The following is a 22025-nucleotide window of genomic DNA, read 5'->3' on the forward strand; positions in this document are numbered from 1 at the left end:
CCTCTATACATAAACTGTCAGTTGTCAGAACACTATACGAACGCACAACAATAATCACGGATCCGGAGGACGTAGCACAGGAAGAACAATACATACAACATGCACTCAAAAAATGTCAGTATCCACAATGGGCAATAACCAAAGGTGCAGAACAGGTAAAAAACAAAGGATACAAAACACAGGGGAAAAGAAAGAAACAAACACGGAAACAAGAACCCAGCGGAATGGTGATTTTGCCGTATGTGAGAGGAATTACGGAACGCATCAAAAGAGCCATGAATAAATACAACATAACCACACCTATCAAACCACATACAACACTCCGTCAAATACTGGTCCACCCAAAAGACAAAGTCAACCCGGAAAACAAATGCAATTCCATATACGAAATTCCATGCAAATCATGCAATAAATCATACATCGGAGAGACAGGGAGGAACTTCATCACAAGAAAAATAGAACACAAGAAGGAGTGTGAGAAGGAGACGGCAACAAGACAAACAAGAGCAATAAAACTACAAGCAGAACAGGAGCACTACAAGTCAGCCATAACCGATCACTGTAAAAGAGAAAACAACATCATGGACTGGGAAAAGGCCAGTGTCATCCGCACTGAAGAAAATAAACATTAGCGTTGGATCAGGGAGGCCATTGAGATCCGCAAGCGGGGCCCGAGGACCATCAACAGGGATGAGGGAGCCTGTATGCTTTCTACAACCTGGAACAGCTTTCTGGAGAGGTGAGTGGACAGCAGAGGGCGTGGCTCACCTGTCAAATCTGACAGGTGAGCCACGCCTTCATCCATCAGCTGATAAAGACGCGTCATTATCACATCTGTGACACTCTGATGAAGGCGGAAGAAACCGCCGAAACATGTCAGGTAAAGAACCTAAAACAATTTGTTTGATATAAAAGAAACCAGTGAAGTGATTAAAAAAGTAAAAACAAAATGAACTTAGTACAAGTATTAGGTAGAATAATATTTTTATTTCTAATGAAAGAACAGAGTCTAACCTTTCACTTGGTACCACCATGTTTACATCGCCATAGCATACAATATTCTGTCGGCCTTGAAAGATAACTGAACAAGCTCAAAATCGTCCGGGATTTTAGGGGTTGTCACATTTTCTAATAATGCTTGGCAGTGAAAGAGTTAATACCACAAAAACCTTTTGAACAGGGTTGCGTAAACTCTTGATAGCTATTATATGATAATATTGTTAACCAAAGCAAAGCTGAATCAGTCCTAAGTAGACACAAATGATGACAGGGCATAATGCCATAGTCAAAGTCTGCTTTATTGTCAATTTCTCCACATGCCAAGACATACAAAGAGATTGAAAGTACGTTTCCCACTATCCCACGGTGACAAAACATAGTACACAACATACATACAAGTAAACAACACAAAAAGTAAAAACAAGAAGGCACACTGCTGGTAATTTAAAATTTTCTCCTGCTAAATATTTTACACTCTTGATGGAAAAAACTACAAACTATATTGTATAAGTTTGCGTACTTTAGATATTACACAGAAGTAGATGTAATACATATATGCAGGCCTTCGAGGAGAAGTCAGAATGAAAGAACACACAAAAAATGTTGCACCTTTTGTGGTTGTTTTTGCATTTCATCCCCTGCAGGTGCTACTACAAACCGGATTCGGTTGAAGTTGGGAAATTGTGTAAAATGTAAATAAAAACAAAATACAATGATTTGAAAATCCTTCTCATATTCAATTGAATACACTACAAAGACAACATACCGTATTTGCCGGTGTACAGGTCGACTCGGTGTATAAGTCGACCCCCTAAAATTCGACGGAAATTTACGATTTTATGATATATCCTTTGTATAAGTCGAGCTCAATTGTTGCATTATATTAAACTTCAAAATTCACTATGCGAAATTTATTGACGAAATGTGTTCAAATTCCGGGAGGCCGTGCGCATGCGGCTGTTTATAAGCACCGCGGAGGAGATCGCGGCCGGCGAGCTCGCGCACGCCGCCCGGCACCAACGGTAGGCCGGAAATAGCTCCAAGCCGAGCGGATCGGCACTTTATAAGCACCGCGCAGGAGATCGCGGCCGGCGAGCTCGCGCACGCCGCCCGGCACCAACGGGAGGTCAGAAATAGCTCCAAGCCGAGCGGATCGGCACTTTATAAGCACCGCGCAGGAGATCGCGGCCGGCGAGCTCGCGCACGCCGCCCGGCACCAACGGGAGGTCGGAAATAGCTCCAAGCCGAGCGGATCGGCACTTTATAAGCACCGCGCAGGAGATCGCGGCCGGCGAGCTCGCGCACGCCGCCCGGCACCAACGGGAGGTCGGAAATAGCTCCAAGCCGAGCGGATCGGCACTTTATAAGCACCGCGCAGGAGATCGCGGCCGGCGAGCTCGCGCACGCCGCCCGGCACCAACGGGAGGTCGGAAATAGCTCCAAGCCGAGCGGATCGGCACTTTATAAGCACCGCGCAGGAGATCGCGGCCGGCGAGCTCGCGCACGCCGCCCGGCACCAACGGGAGGTCGGAAATAGCTCCAAGCCGAGCGGATCGGCACTTTATAAGCACCGCGCAGGAGATCGCGGCCGGCGAGCTCGCGCACGCCGCCCGGCACCAATGGGAGGTCGGAAATAGCTCCAAGCCGAGCGGATCGGCACTTTATAAGCACCGCGCAGGAGATCGCGGCCGGCGAGCTCGCGCACGCCGCCCGGCACCAACGGGAGGTCGGAAATAGCTCCAAGCCGAGCGGATCGGCACTTTATAAGCACCGCGCAGGAGATCGCGGCGCCTCATTGGACTTCCAGCGGGCCGCGCACTCGCGCACGCCGCCCGGTTCAAATTTTCTAAGTGCAACGCACAATGAGATGCATGAGAAACGGCCTTGGTTACCATCACATTTGAAGCGATGAATACGAAGTTAAATTTTATGACTCGGTGTATAAGTCGAGGTCGATTTTTTTCGGTCGATTTTGGATCGAAAAAGGTCGACCAATACACCGGCAAATACGGTATTTAACGTTCAAACTGGTAAACTTAATTATTTTTTGACAAACAATAATTAACTTAGAATTTCATGGCTGCAACACGTCCTGTAGAAGTTGGGAAAGGTGGCAAAAAATACTGAGAAAGCTGAGGAAAAACTCATCAAACACCTATTTGGAACATCCCACATGTGATCAGGCTAATTGGAAACAAGTGGGTACCATGATTGGGTATAAAAGGAGCCTTCCCAAACATGCTCAGTCATTCACAAGCAAAGATGGGGCGAGGTTCACCACTTTGTCCGCAACTGCGTGAGAAAATAGTTAAACAGTTAAAGAACAACATTTCTCAAAGCAAAATTGCAAGACATTTAGGCATTTGAACATCTACGGTCCATAATATCATCAAAAAGTTCAGAGAATCTGGTGAAATCACTGCACGTCAGCGCCACAGCTGGAAACCAAGACTGAATGACCGTGACCTTTGATCCCTCATACGGCACTGCCTTAAAAACTGACATGAGTGTGTAAAGGATATCACCAAATGGGCTCAGGAAAACTTCAGAAAACCACTGTCAGTAAATACAGTTCGTCACTACATCAGTAAGTGCGGGTTAAAACTCTACCATGCAAAGCAAAAGCTGTTTATGAACAACATCCATAAACGCCGCCGGGTTCTCTGGGCGCGTGCTCATGTAAAATGGACTGATGCACAATGGAAAAGTGTTTTGTGGTCTGATGAGTCCACTTTTCAAATCGTTTTTGGAAACACTGGACGTCGTGCCTCCGGACCAAAGAGGAAGCGGACCATCCGGACTGTTATCAATGCAAAGTTCAAAAGCCAGCATCTGTGATGGTATGGGGGTGCATTCGTTCCCATGGCATGGGTGATTTACATTTCTGTGTATACAGATATTGGAGCAACATATGGTGCCATCCAAGCGACGTCTTTTTCATGGACGCCGCTGCTCATTTCAGCAAGATAATGACAAGCCACATTCTGCATGTGTTACAACAGCGTGGCTTCGAAGTATAAGAGTCCAGGTTCTCCCCTGGCCCGTTTGCAGTCCAGACCTGTCTCCCATTGAAAATGTGTGGCACATTAACAAGCGCAAAATATGACAAGGAAGACTCCGGACTGTTGAACAACTGAAGCGGTTCATCAAGCAAGAATGGGAAAGAATTCCACATGAGAAGCTAAAAGAATTAGTCTCCTCTCTTCCAAAACGTTTATTGAGTGTTATTAAAAGGAAAGGTGATGTAACGAGGTGGTAAACATGCCCGCTTTGTATAAACTGGATTCGGTTGAAGTTAGGAAATTGTATAAATTGTAAATAAAAACAAAATACAACCATTTGAAAATCCTTCTCAACCCATATTCAATTAAATACACTAAAAAAGTTAATTATTATTTGAAAAATAAAATAAAGTTTATGGGTTTGAGCATTAAATATGTTGTCTTTGTAGTGTATTCAATTGAATATAGGTTGAAAAGGATTTTCAAATCATTGTATTTTGTTTTTATTTACATTTTACACAATTTCCCAACTTCAACCGAATCTGGTTTGTAGATGAGCTATTGCCACCCATAAGAACAGGGTTTTGCAATCATGGTCCTCAAGTGGTAGTTTCCTGTCTTTTTATGGCTCCCACGCTGCAATACACCTGATTCAAATGATCATAATCAAGCATCTGCATACCTTGATGATTATCGGATCATTCAAATCTGGTGTGTTGCAGCAGGAAGACATAAAACATCCAGGAAACTGGCCAACTTTTGTATCCTGTATTTTGTATCCTATTATTACATACATATGACTCAAGCCATCTGTTTTATTCATCTGCTAATCCTGTTCTGAGTCAATATTATATTGGCGATCTGGTGATCCTGAGCTGAGAGACTCAGGCTGGACTGTCTCTCAGCTCAGGATCACCAGGATAGCTAACCAAATAATTAGAGCTGGCAAACCTGCATTCACTTTTAAAATGGTAAAAGAAGTAAACATTTTATGTTTTTGGACTGGGGGGGAAGCCAGAGTACTTGGAGAAAAATTATGTGAACAGAGGAAGGTCAAGTATGCACAGGCAAAGCCCAGTCCCACGCTTTCCACACAACCAAACATACGTACGTACATACGTGTGTGTGCGTGCGTGCCTGCGTGTTCGACGACAGATTTCCAGACAAAATAACAACTGCATAAATGAGTCCGTCTACTGTCCAGCCTTCTTGTCCTTCTGGAAACTGAAACTTGTCCGACGGCTGAGTTTCCTCTGCTTCTGGGCAAAAAAATCAGCCCGTGTGGTGCTTGCCCGTGACTCCAGGATGTAGTTCACCTGTTGATAAATAGTACATGAAAATTAAATTATTCACACCACAAGAATTCACAAGTCAACAATTGAGTGCATTCACTCACTGTAAAGAAATCTCTTGTGCGATTGCTCTGTCTGTTTAGGGAACTTAGGATGCTGTCTGAATGTTTGGTGCACATCAACAAGACAGATTTGGAGGAGGTGGATTAGCAAACATGGATGTGGCATGCTCTACCTATGCTCAAATGTAAACGCTTTATAGCCCAAAGACATGATCCAGTGTTATAAACACTAAACACATACATTTAAGGAAGGGTAAAGCGAGCCCAACATTGGCACTTATATGATAGAACTGTATTAAAAAACAACAGCGCAACAATTTCCCCCTGGGAAAAAAAAAAAAGAGAATTAATAATATGTTGGAACAGAAGGGTGGTAGACTTTTTGGACGTAGTCTGCTAAATTTGACACATCAGGCGAAGGAATTTCACATGATATTTTCACACTAATCCGCATGAGGCCTGTGGAATAATTGGAACTGCAATTGACGATGAGTCTGACGTAAGCCACGTAGAAGCGCTGCATCTTCTCCTTCCAGAGTTAGCCGACTTGTTTATAAGTGACACCGAGGATGAAGATTTCGTTGGATTCAATGATTTGGAGTGTCACGGATGGTTCAATAAACTTGTTAGAATGTTATTTATGCTATAGTTATTTAAATAACTCTTAATATGTTACATCAGGCACGTTCTCAGTTAGCATTACGTTAACGTAACGTTAGCATGCCGTACCGTTCAGCCTGTTGTTCCCAATTCAACTTTTATTTTAAATTGCCTTTCAAGATGACATGTCTGTTCTTGGTGTTGGATTTTATCAAATAAATTTCCCCTAAAAATGCGACATCCTCCGGTGCAACTTGTGTTTTTTTCTTCTTTATTCTATGGCTGGTGGGATTTATTTTATGGAGCAATTTATAGTCCGGAAGGTATAGTAGATAAAACTATGTTTATAGACTTTATTCTGTCATCCCAGACATCAGTGAGTCAAAACTCACCTTGAGAACTATTTCATTGACAGTAGTGGAATCTGACTCAAAGTACAGAGGTCTGTAGTCATGGTTGCTCATGTAAGTAATCTTGAATATGGCATGGTCTGGAAGAGGCAAAGAAAGGAAGATCAATGGGTTAAAAAAAAAAATCACTTGAGAAAATCAGTAAATGGTAAGACTTTCTCTAAGCAGTATGACATCATATGTTTTGCTGTCCAGCATCTGGTTTCGGCTCATCAAAATCACAGCAAGACTGTAACATACAAGCCACATATTCGGCTTGTGTGGTTTTAAGAAGGCCACTGAGAAGAACTTGTGCCTTTGCGATACCTACGAATGTTGAACTCCAAATTGTTTAGAAATTGTCTTACAGTATTGTAATATTACCACTACTACTCCTGCAACTCCTACTAAGTACTTCTATTATTAAGTCTTTCATTCCCCAGGACGTACTTGTACATCTAAAGAAATAGGCACATCTACCCGACATACAGGTATGTGTTTGCTTTTTATTTTATGTCAGTGACCAGTAGGGTCTTACGCAGCTTCTGACTGAAGATCAGTCTTGTCTGCAGAAAAATCATTAAAACTGTCTACCAGTTGGCAGAAATCAGCCAGGATCATGTTTCAGAAAGTCCAACAGTATAGAAAAGACTATCAACATCATACATGTGGACATGGTTGACAAGGCTTTGCACTTACTGGGGCTTCTTTCTTCAACAAGGTCACAGGCACATAGATGGTCCGAATCAACCGAAATAGGTTTCTGTCGAATCCAAAACTTAGTGCTGGCTTTCTGATTGGTGACAGGGTCAATCTCTACCTTTTCTCCTGATATCCCTGAAAGCAAAGTCAAGTATTGTCATTTCAATTTTTTATTTTTTTCTTCAATGTACAGCTTCTAGGATCTAAGCCATGAGTCAATGTACATAGCTCCATTTCAATACATTTATTTTCATGCATGCGAGACCCCAAAACCTATTTACTCATCCACTGACAGCTCTTTTCAGAGTAGACTGACTTGATTTTAAGACCCACAGAATATTGTACTTTGATAATATGTACGCCACCAAATCTACTCAAGGTAAGAATATATTCTTCTTTGAGGAGGAAGATTAAGTGTGAAGTTTTCTATTCTTTTGTAATCAGCAGGAGAACATTGGTTGGGTTCCCAAAATATAGCCATTTCTCCTGAAAAGTGGAGAAAACTATATTTTTGTGAAAAAAGATCAGTGCATTTGATAATAATACTTTCTTCTATAAAACAGCAAAGACTATTGAAATGGCTTTTCAAATAAAACATATGCATTTACAGATAATACAAGCAATGTGAACAACTCTGCCTCACATCATGGCACGTCATTCATCACGACACCTTGACAAGGTTAGGGCTGCAACTAACCATTGTCTGTCATTGATTTAGTTGATTAATCTGTTAATCTGATTTCAAAGACATGCTTTAGTTTTTTGGAACACTTTTTTATTATGTTAAATAAGCACAGTGGTGTAAATGTGCAGCTTTTTACATTGGTTTGATAATTGAAAAACTCCCCTATTCACTGTGTTTTTGCTCAAGCAATAGCAATAAATACTGATGAGATCAGATCTATCAAATCAACAAGTAACATCATGCAAGAGTGCAATTTCTCGAGAAATTGCATATGATGGCTGAAAGAATGAAAGAAAAGAATGTGGAATAATGTGGAATGATTTCAAATTATATGAACTGATTAAACAATGATATGATGAGTTAAAGATGCTCAAGTCTGATTTCTTTTGTTTTTACTGATTGTATCTGTTTCGAGTGTAAATTATTCATCTTATTCCTATTGTAAAGTTTTTACCGTAATTTTCGGACTAAAAGTCGCTCCAGAATATAGGTCGCATAAACCATAAAATGCACAATAACGTGAAAAAAAACATATAAGTCGCTCCGGAGTACAAGTCGCATTTTGGGGGAAATTTATTCGACAAAATCCAACACCAAGAACAGACATGAACGAGCAACAACAGGCTAAACGATAGGTATGCTAACGTGACATAAACACAAACGAAGAGCTGAGAACGGGCCTGACGTAACATTCAGAGTTATTCAAATAACTATTACATAAATAACACGTTTATAAAACCATCTGTGTCACTCCAATTCATTAAATCCATCGATCGTCCTTTATGGAAACGATGCCGAGTATGCGCTGCGCCGCTGTCTAAATATTCTAACTATTCCACAGACCCATATAACGATATTTAAAGTAAATATCAAATAACTATCACATAAACAACAATATAATCAAACCATCTGTGTCACTCCAAATCATCAAATCCATTGATCAAATTCCTCATCCTTTGTCAACAACGCCGCGCATGCGCCCTGACGTCAGCCTCGTCGTTATTCCACAGATCTAGTATATAACTATATTATAGCGTTACCAAAGTACAAGGAAAGACGTGGGTTTGGTAAACGTCTCTATTTAACAAAACAAGAGTTCAACGAGCCAACAAGTACTGAACTGTAACGATAAAAACATATGCAAGTTGCCATACGAAATAAAATATATCAAATAACTATAACATAAATAGTTCACCACCACACGGCCCCAAGCACCGGCGTCGACTTCCAGGTGTGTGGCAGCGTGGACGTCCATCCCCGGAGGTGGCACTTACAGCCACGGAGGTGGAAGAGAGCTCCATAGAATAGGACCGGGCGTGCGTAAAAGCCATGTCTGAGCCCCATCCACCGTCCCCGGACAGCCACCCGGCCGAGCGCCGGCCCACAACTTCCATCCACGGAGGTGAAAGAGAACTCCGAAGAGTAGGACCGGGCGTGCGTAAAAGCCATGTCCGAGCCCCATCCACCGTCCCTGGACAGCCACCCGGCCGAGCGCCGGCCCCCGACTTCAATCCACGGAGGTGAAAGAAAGCTCCGTAGAGTAGGACTGGGCGTGCGTAAAAGCCATAATCATTTTTCAAACCTTCTGTGCCATTCCAAATCATTAAATCCTTCAAACTCTTCGTACTCCGTGTCACTTACAAAGTCGCGAATGATGCCGTCATCCCGTGATCGAATCTTTGTCCTTTATGTAAACAACCGCCGCGCCGCGCCACTGACGTCACTTGAAATTGAAATTACAGCAATCCCTTGCTACATCGCGGTTCGTTTATTGCAGTTTAATTGTTTTTTTCTTTTTTTGGGGGGAATTTTGATAATTTGAGAAAAAATTCACATATAAGTCGCTCCTCAGTCTAAGTCGCCCCCAAACTACGAAAAAAAACCCCACGACTTATAGTCCGAAAATTACGGTAAATGTCCCTTTTTCGCCCGAGTGCCCAGGACGCTGCATGCATGTTTGCCTATTCTGTGAGCTTTGGCCGGATCACAGCCACAGTTCATTCTTGGTCGTGTGTTAAATGCATTCATTAGCTTCTCATTAACGCTAGCGCTAGCATTAGCTTACTTAACTTGACTGCAGTGCTTGTTTACATGACCTGTTCATAAATATTGTGAGGGGATTTGTTCTGTCACGGGTTATGTGTGGTTGGATGTGGTCTTCTGCTGTTGACATCTTTTAAACAAACAATTGTCGCTCAAATGAACGCTACCGCTGCTAAAAAAAAAATACAAATATGTCTGACCGGAAATGGAGGCGCACATCTGGAGGGATTGGGGAATGAACTATCTCATTTGGATTTAGAGAAACCGCATCAAAACGGCTTGCTCTGAGCCGCTCCTCAGAACATGGGTAAAAGAGGGCCCTGTGCTGCTATGATGACGAGGAATTCAGACAAACGTATGTCTGTCCCCCTTCCCATGGGCTCACCACCTGTAGGAGGGGTCAAAGGGGTCCGGTGCAAAACGAGCTGGGCGGCGGCCAAAGGCTGGCTCTTGGGACATGGAATGTCACCTCTCTGGCTGGAAAGGAGCCCGAGCTGGTGTGTGAGGCCGGAATAGTTCCGACTACACGTAGTCGGACTTGCCTCCACACATAGTTTGGGCTCTGGTACAAGCCTCTTGAGAGGGGCTGGACTCTCTTCTACTCTGGAGTTGCCCGCGGTGAGAGGCGTCGAGCAGGTGCGGGCATACTTATTGCACCCTGGCTTGGCACCTGCACATTAGGGTTCACCCCGGTGAACGAGAGGGTAGCCTCCCTCCGCCTTCGGGTGGGGGGGGACGGGTCCTGACTGTTGTTTGTGTCTATGCACCAAACGGCAGGTCAGAGTACCCACCCTTCTTGGAGTCCCTGGAGGAAGTGCTGGAGAGCGCTCCTTCTGAAGACTCCATTGTTCTACTGGGTGACTTCAATGCTCGCATTGGCCAATAACAGTGAGACCCGTCCACCTGAAGGCGGGGGGACGGGTCCTGACTGTTATTTGTGCCTATGCAACGAACAGCAACTCAGAGTACCCACCCTTTTTGTGGTCCTTAGAGGAAGTGCTGGAGAGCGCTCCTTCTGGGGACTCTATCGTTCTACTGGGTGACTTCAATGCTCACGTGGGCAATGACTGTGAGACCTGGAAGGGCGTGATTAAACATTGGACAGTCTTCTCCTGGTATTTTCTCTCCTGTTCTCTTTGATCCAGACTGTTTGATGGAGATTTTAGCCGGAGCGGCGGTGCTATACAAGCTAGCATGTCGAAGACACCGTGGCAAACGCGCCGGAGCCCTTGTAAAGCTGAGGCAGAGAGGGTTTCGTTCTCCCCTACCATCAATTTATCTGGCGAATGTCCGCTCCCTGGCGAACAAGATGGACGAACTACTGCTTCTCACTTCAAGGAACTCGGACTTCAGCAGATCCGCCGCGCTGTGCTTTGTTGAAACGTGGCTTGACGGACGCACCCCCCACCACACCGTGGAGCTAGCTGGGTGTTGGCTAAAGTGGCCAGACCGCAGCTCACCGGAAAATCAAAGGGAGGTGGTCTATGTTTCTATATTAATGAACGGTGTACTGATGTCACGGTGTTGAAAGAGTCTTGGAGCCCCCGCCTAGAAACACTTTTCATAAACTGCCAGCCGTTCTATTCTCCACGGGAGTTCTCCTCGATCGTCATGGCGGCTGTTTACATTCCACCACACGCACGTGCGAGTGAAGCCACGCAGATGCTGGCTGACCAGGTGACAGACATGGAGAAACGTCTACCAAACTCATTAATCATTGTTCTGGGTGATTTTAACAGGGTGAACCGCGCACATAAGCTCCCCAAATACAGACAGCACATAACATGTCCCACCAGAGGGGCACAGACACTGGACCACTGCTACACCTTAATAAAAGATGCATACAACTCTGTGGCTCGTGCAGCTTTAGGACTCTCGGACCGCTGTTTAGTTCATCTGATCCCGGCCTACAGGCAGAAATAAAAAACTTCTAAGACTATCGTGAGGACTGTGAGGAAGTGGACAGTGGTAGGACCTCGAAGCCTGCTTTGACTGCACGGATTGGGGAGTTTTTGAAACTGCAACTTCAGAGCTGCATGAACTCACTGACACTGTCACATCAGTTTATGTGAGGATCTGTGTGTACAACAACGACAAACCTTGGTTTACACCGAACCTCAGGAGGCTGCACAAAGCCAAGGAGTAGGCCTTCGGGAGTGGTGACCAGTACCTGTTCAAGCAGACCAGGAACACACTGAATCGTGAGGTCAGGAAAGCCAAGAGGTGTTACGGGGAGAGCCTGGAGAGACACCTCTCTGCCAATCCTGATCCCTCAACAGTGTGGAAAGGTCTGCAGAGCATCACGGGCTTCAAGAAACCAACCCCACGTCCTGTGGAGAACCCAAGGCTTGCAAACAAGCGAAACAGGTTTTACTGCAGGTTTGAATGGTCCACCCACACAACAGGACCTCCTGCAGCACAATCAACATACCTCCCCCCACAACCGCTCTGTCCACACCTCCATCACCGTTACCACCTACTCTCTCTCTCTTACAGAAGCCGCGCCCGCACTCCAGATCCGCGAGGAGGAAGTGTGTCAGATGTTCCAGGGACAGAAGGTCAGGAAGGCTCCGGGCCCAGACGGTGTGTCCCCTTCCTGCTTGAAAGTTTGTGCTGAACAACTGGCACCCACCTTTGCACGGATCTTCAACCATTCCCTGGAGCTGTGTGAGGTGCCCTCGTGCTTCAAGAGCTCCACCATCGTACCGGTGGCCAAGAAGCCCGCCATCACAGGTTTGAATGATTATAGACCTGTCACCCTGACATCTGTGGTCATGAAATCCTTCGAGAGGTTAGTGTTGAACCACCTGAAGGACGTCACGGGCCCCCTGCTTGACCCCCTGCAGTTTGCCTACTGGGCAAACAGGTCGGTGGACGATGCGGTCAACATGGGACTGCACTATATCCTGCACCACCTGGACACCGCAGGAACGTACGCCAGGATCCTGTTTGTGGACTTCAGCTCGGCGTTCAACACCATCGCTCCTGACATCCTCCAACAGAACCTCATCCAGCTCGCGGTGCCTGCCTCCACCTGTTAGAGGATCACCAGCTTCCTGACCAACAAGAGACAGCGTGTGAGGCTGGGGACCATCACATCCGACATCCGGACCACCAATACTGGCACCTCTCAGGGGTGCGTTCCCTCCCCAATGCTCTTCTCTCTTTACACTAACGATTGCTCCTGAGGCGACTCTTCTGTGAAGCTCCTGAAGTATGCGGACGACACCACTCTCATCAGACTGATCCGGAACGGTGACGAGACTGCGTAGACAGGAGGTGGAGCGGCTGGTCCACTGGTGCAGCCAAAACCACCTGGAGCTGAACCCGCTTAAGACCATGGAGATGACACTGGACTTCAGGCGAGACCCTTCACCACTTTCACCCCTTACTATCCACAGTAATACTATTCTCTCCACAGACACCTTCAAGTTCCTGGGATCCACAATCTCTCGGGACCTGAAATGGACCAGCCACATAGACTCCGACCGGAAAAAGGCCCAGCAGAGGCTGTACTTTCTGTGACAGCTCAGGAAGTTCAATCTGCCACGGGAGCTGCTGAAGACCTTCTATACTGCCATCATCCAGTATATCCTCTACACTTCTATCACTGTCTGGTTTGGATCGGCCTCCAAACAAGACAAGCACAGACTGCAACGGACAATCAGGACTGCAGAAAAGATAATTGGAATCAACCTCCCATCTATCCAGGACTTGTACCTGTCCAGGACCAGGAAACGTGCAAGTAACATCTCTACAGACCCTTCTCACCCAGGTTGCAGTCTGTTCAAACTACTCCCCTCCGGACGGCGTTACAGAGCTCTGTAAGCCAAAACCAGCAGACACAGAGACAGTTTCTTCCCCCAGGCTGTCACTCTAATGAACTCACACCACTCTCAGAGTCTCAGAGCCATTGCTGTGCAATAACATCCTGCTTGCGACGCCTTTTTTTGAATTGTCTGTATTATGTGTACTACGTGTCCACTCTGCATCCATTGCAGCCTGGTCATCCTGGAAGAGGGATCCTCCCATCTGTGGTCTCTTCTCAAGGTTTCTCATTTTCCTTAGTAGGAGTTTTAAGTTTTTCCTTGCCCTCCTGGGAGTTTAAGATCAGGGGATGTTTGAGAATATTTGTCGATTTGTCAGTGTTGTTAGTCACCTCAATGTTGAACAGAGGCTGCGATGTACCAAAGTCAAATTCCTTGTTTCGCACGCTCAAACATGGCCAATAAAAAGTCTTGAATCTTAAATCTTAGAGACTGTGAGGTGGACTCTAGTCTGGGGTCGAAGTCACTGAGGTAGTTAAAAAAACTCCTCGGGGGCAAAGCCCTAGGGGTGGATGAGATCCGCCCAGAGATTTTAAAGGGTCTGGATGTTGTGGGACTGTCCTGGCTGACACGCCTCTGCAACCTCACGTGGACATCGGGGACGGTACCTCTGGATTGGCAGACTGGGGTGGTGGTTCCCCTTTTTAAGAAGGGGAACCGGAGGGTGTGTTCCAACTACAGAGGAATCACACTCCTCAGTCTCCCTGGTAAGGTCTATTCAGGGGTGCTGGAGAGGAGGGTCCGTCAGGAGGTCGAACCTCAGATTCAGGAGGAGCAGTGTGGCTTTCGTTCTGGCCGTGGAACAGTGGACCAGCTCTACACCCTCGGAAGGATCCTTCAGGGGGCATGGGAGTTCGCTCAACCAGTCCACATGTGTTTTGTGGACTTGGAGAAGGCGTTCGACCGTGTCCCTCGGGAAGTTCTGTGGAGGGTGCTTCGGGAGTACGGGGTGCCAAGCCAACTGATAAGGGCGGTTTGGTCCCTGTATCACCGATGCCAGAGTTTGGTCCGCATTTCCGGCAGTAAGTCGGATTCGTTTCCAGTGAGGGTTGGCCTCGGCCAAGGCTGCCCTTTGTCACCGATTATGTTCCTAACTTTTATGGACAGAATTCCTTGGGGCAGCCGAGGCGTTGAGGGTGTCCGGTTTGGGGACCTCAGCATCCCGTCTCTGCTTTTTGCAGACGATGCAATGCTGTTAGCTTCTTCAATCCGTGATCTCCAGCTCTCACTGGGGCGGTTCGCAACCGAGTGTGAAGCGGTTGGGATGAGGGTCAGCACCTCCAAATCTGAGGCCATGGTCCTGGGTGGAATGCCCTCTCCGGATCGGGGATGAGATCCTGCCCCAAGTGGAGGAGTTCAAGTATCTTGGGGTCTTGTTCACGAGTGAGGGCAGGATGGAGCGCGAGATCAACAGGCGGATCGGTACAGCGTCGGCAGTAATGCGGACTTTGTACCGGTCCGTCGTGGTGAAGAGAGAGCTGAGCCAAAAGGCAAAGCTCTCAATTTACCGGTCAATCTACGCTCCTACCCTCACCAATGGTCACAAGCTATGGGTCGTGACCGAAAGAACGAGATCCCGGATACAAGCTGCCGAAATGAGTTTCCTCTGCAGGGTGTCCGGGCTCTCCCTTAGAGATAAGGTGAGAAGCTCGGTCATCCGGGAGGGACTCGGAGTAGAGCCGCTGCTCCTACACGTTGAGAGGAGCCAGATGAAGTGGCTCGGGCATCTCATCAGGATGCCTCCTGGACGCCTCCCTGGGGAGGTGTTCCGGGCATGTCCCACCGGTAGGAAACCCCGTGGACGACCCAGGACGTGGTGGAGAGACTATGTCTCTCAGATGGCCTGGGAACGTCTTGGGATCCCCCGGGATGAGCTGGATGAAGCGGCTGGGGAGAGGGAAGTCTGGGAGTCCCTCCTAAAGCTGCTGCCCCCGCGACCCGACCCCAGATAAGCGGAAGAAGATGGATGGGTGGATGGATGGTATTTCTGTTCCTGTTTATATAGAACACAACTGAATGAGCAATATTTGAAAAGCAAGGTTTTATAAGCATGATACATCTACTTAATGCCTGGGTGATGTCTGAAAATGTTAAATTGAAATGTCTGGTTTATGATTAAGTAAATAGCAGACGTTGTGTAACAACATATTGACATCAACTAATATTAGATGAACCAAGTGGCTCTTAAATATGATAATGAGATAAACGTTCCCTCATACAAATAAGCCTGCAGGAGTTCATACCGAGTTGAACGTCTGTTGTGAAGCGCAGCTTGTGTATCATACTAATCTTGAATGACTTATAGTGATGGCTACTCAGCATATCTTGGACGGAAGTGATGTCAATGGGTGGGTCTTCCTCTGAACTCTCCTCGCCTCTTGAACCTGGAGATGTTAGGATTGGACGCGATAGACAGACACACAGACAGAGAGAGAGACGGACAGATGTAAAGACAGAGAGAGGGAGGGAGGGAGGAGGAGAGGTAGAGAGAGAGGAAGAGAGAGAATTTGTTGTATGTCATGTCAGTTGATAGAGTAATCATATCAAGCTCAACTATTCTACATCAGATCACATTTTTATTTTACTATGAAGTCATAACAGAAATAAAATAATAAATTAATCAACATACTGAAAAGACTTACTGTTTTCTCTGACAAGGCAAAACTCAAGAGTGCTCTGGTTCTCAAGTGTGGAATCTAGGTCTACTGCAACATTTGGGTCCGTTTGCTTCTCCAAACGATACAGAGGCCCTGTTTTAGGATGACAAATAAACTTACTAATTAAATGCCCAGCAAGAACATAAGTCAAGCGTTGTCATGATACCAACATTTTGAGGGTAGGAAAACAGGTCAACCGGTAAATTGAGAGCTTCACCTTCCAGCTCAGCTCCTTCTTCACAACAGATCGGTACAGGGTCCGCATCGTAGTGGACGCTAAATCGATCCACCTGACTACCTATTCACGCCCTATCCTGCCTTCACGCATGAACATTCTACCGTGGCACTATTGAGAGCGTCCTCTCCAGTTGCATCGCCGTCTGGGGTGGTAGCTGCACTGACCAGAACTTGAAGGCCCTGCAGCGCATAGTGAATACGGCTGGTAAGATTGTTGGTGCTTCGCTCCCCTCCCTGAAGTAAAAGGTAAGAACGTACCTTTGTGGGTTTTTTTTGTTTTGATGTGCTCCTTAATGTTCGAAGCGTCGCGACCTCCATAGCTTATCACATCTTGACAAAGAATGCACAAAACCTTCCACGGGACATCTAATTTACGGATATGTTCCGTCAGGCAGATGGTTACGGACTGTGTTCTGAGTTGTAAGATGACGCTGCTCTCGAGCCAAATCGGTATTCGAACAAAAAATTCGAGATTTTTTCGCTTCGGATGTCGGTCGAAATTCAGCTGTCGAACCTCGCGGGATGAGCCGAGAGGACCCGCATGCCAACTGACTCCATTCGTTATTACGTCCTCGTTACTCTGAGGATTGCATCAACTCTAATCATGCCTCCAAAGGAAGCAATTGGGAGCAGTAAAGCCATCCTAAAACACAAAGACGCTCCTAAAGCAATGCGACACTGAGTGCCCGGCGCGCTGCGGTTGCACGATCAGACCAAATTAAGCTCCCTGCGCACTGAGGTCCATTTAAATTTTGGAAAGTACATTAGGACTTTAAAAATATTTTCTAAATTTTACCAACCGCTCTGCCACAATAATGCGACCAGCGCGGTGCAGTTGCGCGTTGGGCTGCACGCAACGGTTGCGCGTTCGGCGGTGCGCTGCAGTTGCACGATCGGACAAAATTAAGCTCCCTGCGCACTGATGTCCACTTAAATTTTGGAAAGTACAGCAGGACTTTAAAAATATGTTCTAAATTTCAGCAACGGCTCTGTCACAATAATGCGACCAGTGCGGTGCAGTTGTGCGGTCGGCGATGCGCTACAGTTGCGCGTTTGGCGGTGCGCTGCAATTGCGCGATTGGACAAAAATGCGCAAATGAAAAACTGCTTAAAAAGGGCGGGTGTTTTTGGCTTGAAACGGATTAATTTTTTTTCCGTTATTGGTAATGGGAAAATATGATTTGGAATTCGAACGATTCACTTCTCGAACAGCTTTCTGGAACGGATTGTGTTCGAAAACCGAGGCTCCACTGTATTACTATATATTTATATTTACATTCTATACTGCCATCATCTCTCCTCTGCACCTCCATCACTGTCTGGTTTGGATAGGCCTCCAAACAAGACAAGCACAGACTGCAACGGACAATCAGGACTGCAGAAAAGATAATTGGAATCAACCTCGCATCTATCCAGGACTTGTACCTGTCCAGGACCAGGAAACGTGCAAGTAACATCTCTACAGACCCTTCTCACCCAGGTTGCAGTCCGTTCGAACTACTCCCCTCGGGACGGGGTTACAGAGCTCTGTACGCCAAAACCAGCAGACACAGACTTCTTCCCCCAGGCTGTCGCTCTGATGAACTCACACCACTCTTAGAGTGTCAGAGTCATTGCTGTGCAATAACATTCTGCTCTCGACGCCTTTTTTGAATTGTCTGTATTATGTGTACTATGTGTCCACTCTGCATCCATTGCAGACTGGTCATCCTAGAAGAGGGATCCCATCTGTGGTCTCTTCTCAAGGTTTCTCATTTCCCATAGTAGGAGTTCTGAGTTTTTCCTTGCCCTCCTGGGAGTTTAAGATCAGGGGATGTTTGAGAATACATGTCTTGAGTGTTGTTAGTCACCTAAATTTTGAGCAGAGGCTGAGATGTACCGAAGTCAAATTCCTTGTTTGGTACGCTCAAACATCGCCAATAAAAATTCTTCAATCTTGAATTCTTGAATCTTCTTGAATCTTTGTGCTGAATTGCTTTGAATATACTATTAATAATATTATTACTGCACTTATGCACTATTTACATCATGCTGAGTATGGTAAAAATGTGTACCTGGAGTTAGGAAGTATTGAATAAGAATATGAATGCAACAACAACAAAAATTTGTTTCATAAATGCTGGTTAGATTTCATCAGGTGTCATTTACCTGATCCTTTCTGTGAGCCTTTCCTCTTCTTGAGTGCTTTCTGAAGAATTTCTTTCATGGTTACTTTCAGACTGTCCACGGGGATTAAAGAAAAACCCTGAGCAGCATTTCTAAAATGGATAAGGAAAGGAAGATTATGGAGACTTTCATAAATTTCCCTTAGTCGTTAGGAGAGAGATTAAATAATGATAAGTATAAAATAATGAGAATATTATTTATGGCATTCCAAAGAACACTATAGATTAGCCAGCAGTACCAACCAACCGCCCAACCCAACCCAACCCATCCATCCATCTTCTGTACCGCTTATCCCCTCGGGGGTCGCGGGCGTGCTGGAGCCTATCCCAGCAGTCATCGTGCATATATACCGTATTTGTCGTACTATAAGTCGCGTTTTTTTCCATAGTTTGGGTCGGGGGGGGCGATTTATACTGAGGAGCGACTCATATGTGAATTTTTTCACTAAATTTCAAAATAAATAAAAAAATTAAAACCACGATAAACAAACCGCGATGTACCAAGGGATTACTGTAATTTGAATTTCAAGTGACGTCAGCAGCGCGGCGGTTGTTTACATAAAGGACAAAGCTTCGATCACGGGATTATGAAGGCCCCACGTACTACGGGCATCATGAGCGGCTTAGTTTGTAAGTGACATGAAGAGTTTGAAGGATTTAATGATTTGGAGTGACACAGAAGGTTTGAAAAACTATTATGGCTTTTACGCATGCCCGGTTCTACTCTGCAGATCTCTCTTTCACCTCCGTGGATGGAAGTCGGGGGCCGGCGCTCGGCTGGATGGCTGTCAGGGGACGGTGGATGGGGCTCGGACATGGCTTTTACGCACGCCCGATCCTTTTCTATGGAGCTCTCTCCCACCTCCGTGGCTGGAAGTGCCACCTCCGGGGATGGAAGTCCAAGCCGCCACACGCCTGGAAGTCGACGCCGGTGCTTGGGGCCGCGTGGCGGTGAACTATTCATGTTATGGTTATTTGATACATTTTATTTCGTGTAGCAACTTGTATATGTTTTTATCGTTACAGTTCAGTAGTTGTTGGCTCGTTGAACTCTTGTTTTGTTAAATAAAGAGCCGTTTACCAAACCCACGCCTTTCCTGGTACCTTGTTAACGCTGCAATATTGTTATATACTAGATCTGTGGAATACCGACGAGGCTGACGTCAGCTACGCATGCGCGGCGTTGTTGACAAAGGACGAGGAATTTGATCGATGGATTTAATGATTTGGAGTGACACAGATGGTTTGATAATATTATTGCTCATATAATAGTTATTTGATATATAATTTATACATCGTTATATGGGCCTGTGGAATATTTTGAAGTGCAAGCGCCGTCAGCGGCGCGCACCGGGCCGGCATTGTTGACATAAAGGACGATCGATGGATTTAATGAATTGGAGTGACACAGATTGTTTTATAAACGTGTTATTTACGTAACAGTTATTTGAATAACTCTGAATGTTACGTCAGACCTGTTCTCAGCTCTTCGTTTGTGTTTATGTCACGTTAGCATACCTATCGTGTAGCCCAGGCATGTCAAACTCAGTTTGGCTCTGGGGCCGGATCCAGACTTTCTGTTCTCAGGTGGGCCGGATCAGAATGTCAACTCCAAATATTTTGCTTTGTTTTTCAGTACTATGTTTTATCATTCAGCCTACATTTGTAGCCTACCCTACATATTATAATCGCGGATGACAAGGAATCTTTTCTAAGCACAACACATTTTTACCACAAACAATGAAAAAAATGATTTCATGGTTCACTGGTTTATTTTAACAATGAAGTGAATGCAGTTTTACACCTGAACCAACTCACCACACTTAAACTCAAGTGGGAGCTATGAAAAAAAAATATTCTCGCCTTAATTGTCGTACTGCTTTGAAATAAATAAAAAAAGAAATACAAAATAAAAGTTATAGCAGTGCATGCTTATACTACATCCGATCAGTTGGCTGGGCCAACTGAAGCTGAGAATATACTGCACAATATTAACTGTCTTTAATATGAAACCAGATTAATCTTATTTTTAATGATCTGTATTAACCCGTGAGTGCAAACAAATTTCGTGTCATCACACTTTTTTTCTCTTTCACTGCACTCCTGCAGTCTACTTGCTGCTGCTGGCTCCTGAAACTTGGGATCTTTTTGCCTTCACAAATGTATCAATATTGGGTGTCAAATCCTGAGTAGCAGCACATTTAACAATATCATTCAAGTGTTTATTTGTTAACCTTGAGCGCTGCTTTGTTTTAGTATTGTTCATTACGGAAAAAATCTGTTCACAAAGATAAGTAGTCCCAAACATGGATAGAACGTTTGCAGCCATGGCTGTTAATTTGGGGTAACCTGGCACGAGATATTGATAAAACGTATCCAATCCCACGGACCCAAATTTATCCTTCATAGCGGAATCGCACAGCAAGTCAATAAGCTCGAGTTGACTGTCAGCTGGCATATCAGAAGGCTTCACTGTAAATGGCGAGCGAAAAAAGCCAAATTTGTTCTCAAGTTCACTGAATACCTGAAACAAATCTGTTATGTTGTCTTTATATTTTTTCAAATCATTATCGGGACGGTCCGGTGCCTCCGGACGAACAGCTGTGAGACAAGAGAAATGCGCAGAGTCACCGCTGGATATCTGTGTCTCCCACAGTGACAGTTTCATCTTGAACGCACTTATGCTGTTGTAATATTGAGTGACAACTCTGTTTCGGCCCTGCAATGTAGTGTTAAGTGCGTTCAAGTGTTGTGTAATATCAGTCAGAAACGCAAGATCCTGCACCCATTCCTTGCATTTAAGTTCCTTTACTGGGCGTACCTTCTTCTCCATAAACTGTCCAATTTCCCCTCGTAGCTCAAAGAAGCGCTTGAGTACTGCACCTCTGCTTAACCACCGCACGTCAGTGTGGTATGGTAGACCAGCATGAATGTCATTATCACGGAGAAATGTGTCAAACTGACGGTGATTTAGACCGCGCGCTCTGATGAAATTGACAGTTTTCACAACCACACTCATAACATGGTCCATTTTCAGTGTTTTGCAACATAACGCCTCCTGATGCAAAATACAGTGAAATGCCCAAAAGTCCATTTGCGGTCTGTACTTTGTCACGGAATTTTGTAGCAACGCCTGCCTTTCTCCCGACCATTGATGGCGCACCGTCGGTAGCCAGGCTCACGGCATGCGACCAGTCCGCTCCCGCCCTGTCCAGCGCTCCAACGAGAGCGCTGAAAATGTCGTCTGCTGTTGTGGTGTCATTCATGGGTACCAATTCAAGCAGCTCCTTGGTGATGGTCAAAGTTTCATCAACACCTCTAATAAATATGGCCAGTTGAGCAATATCTGTGACATCGGTACTATC

The 22025-nt window shown here is 45.5% G+C and overlaps 1 protein-coding gene across 5 annotated transcripts in view; it reads right to left on the reverse strand.

Moving 5' to 3' along the window:
* Positions 1–1277: 1277 nt before the first annotated feature.
* mapkap1 (MAPK associated protein 1) overlaps positions 1278–22025 on the reverse strand; it is an 89692-nt gene continuing 68944 nt past the window's right edge. For all 5 annotated transcript variants that reach the window (XM_049738706.2, XM_049738705.2, XM_049738708.2 and 2 more), the window contains 6 exons: positions 18644–18753; positions 16244–16351; positions 15845–15985; positions 7044–7181; positions 6348–6445; positions 1278–5317 (listed from right to left, as the gene is read on the reverse strand). In XM_049738706.2, coding sequence (XP_049594663.1) covers positions 5195–5317; positions 6348–6445; positions 7044–7181; positions 15845–15985; positions 16244–16351; positions 18644–18753 — 718 coding nt within the window. In that variant the 3' untranslated portion in view covers positions 1278–5194. The remainder of the gene's footprint in view (positions 5318–6347; positions 6446–7043; positions 7182–15844; positions 15986–16243; positions 16352–18643; positions 18754–22025) is intronic.

Source organism: Syngnathus scovelli, chromosome 13 (genome assembly GCF_024217435.2).
Source record: "Syngnathus scovelli strain Florida chromosome 13, RoL_Ssco_1.2, whole genome shotgun sequence".
Lineage (NCBI taxonomy): Eukaryota > Metazoa > Chordata > Actinopteri > Syngnathiformes > Syngnathidae > Syngnathus > Syngnathus scovelli.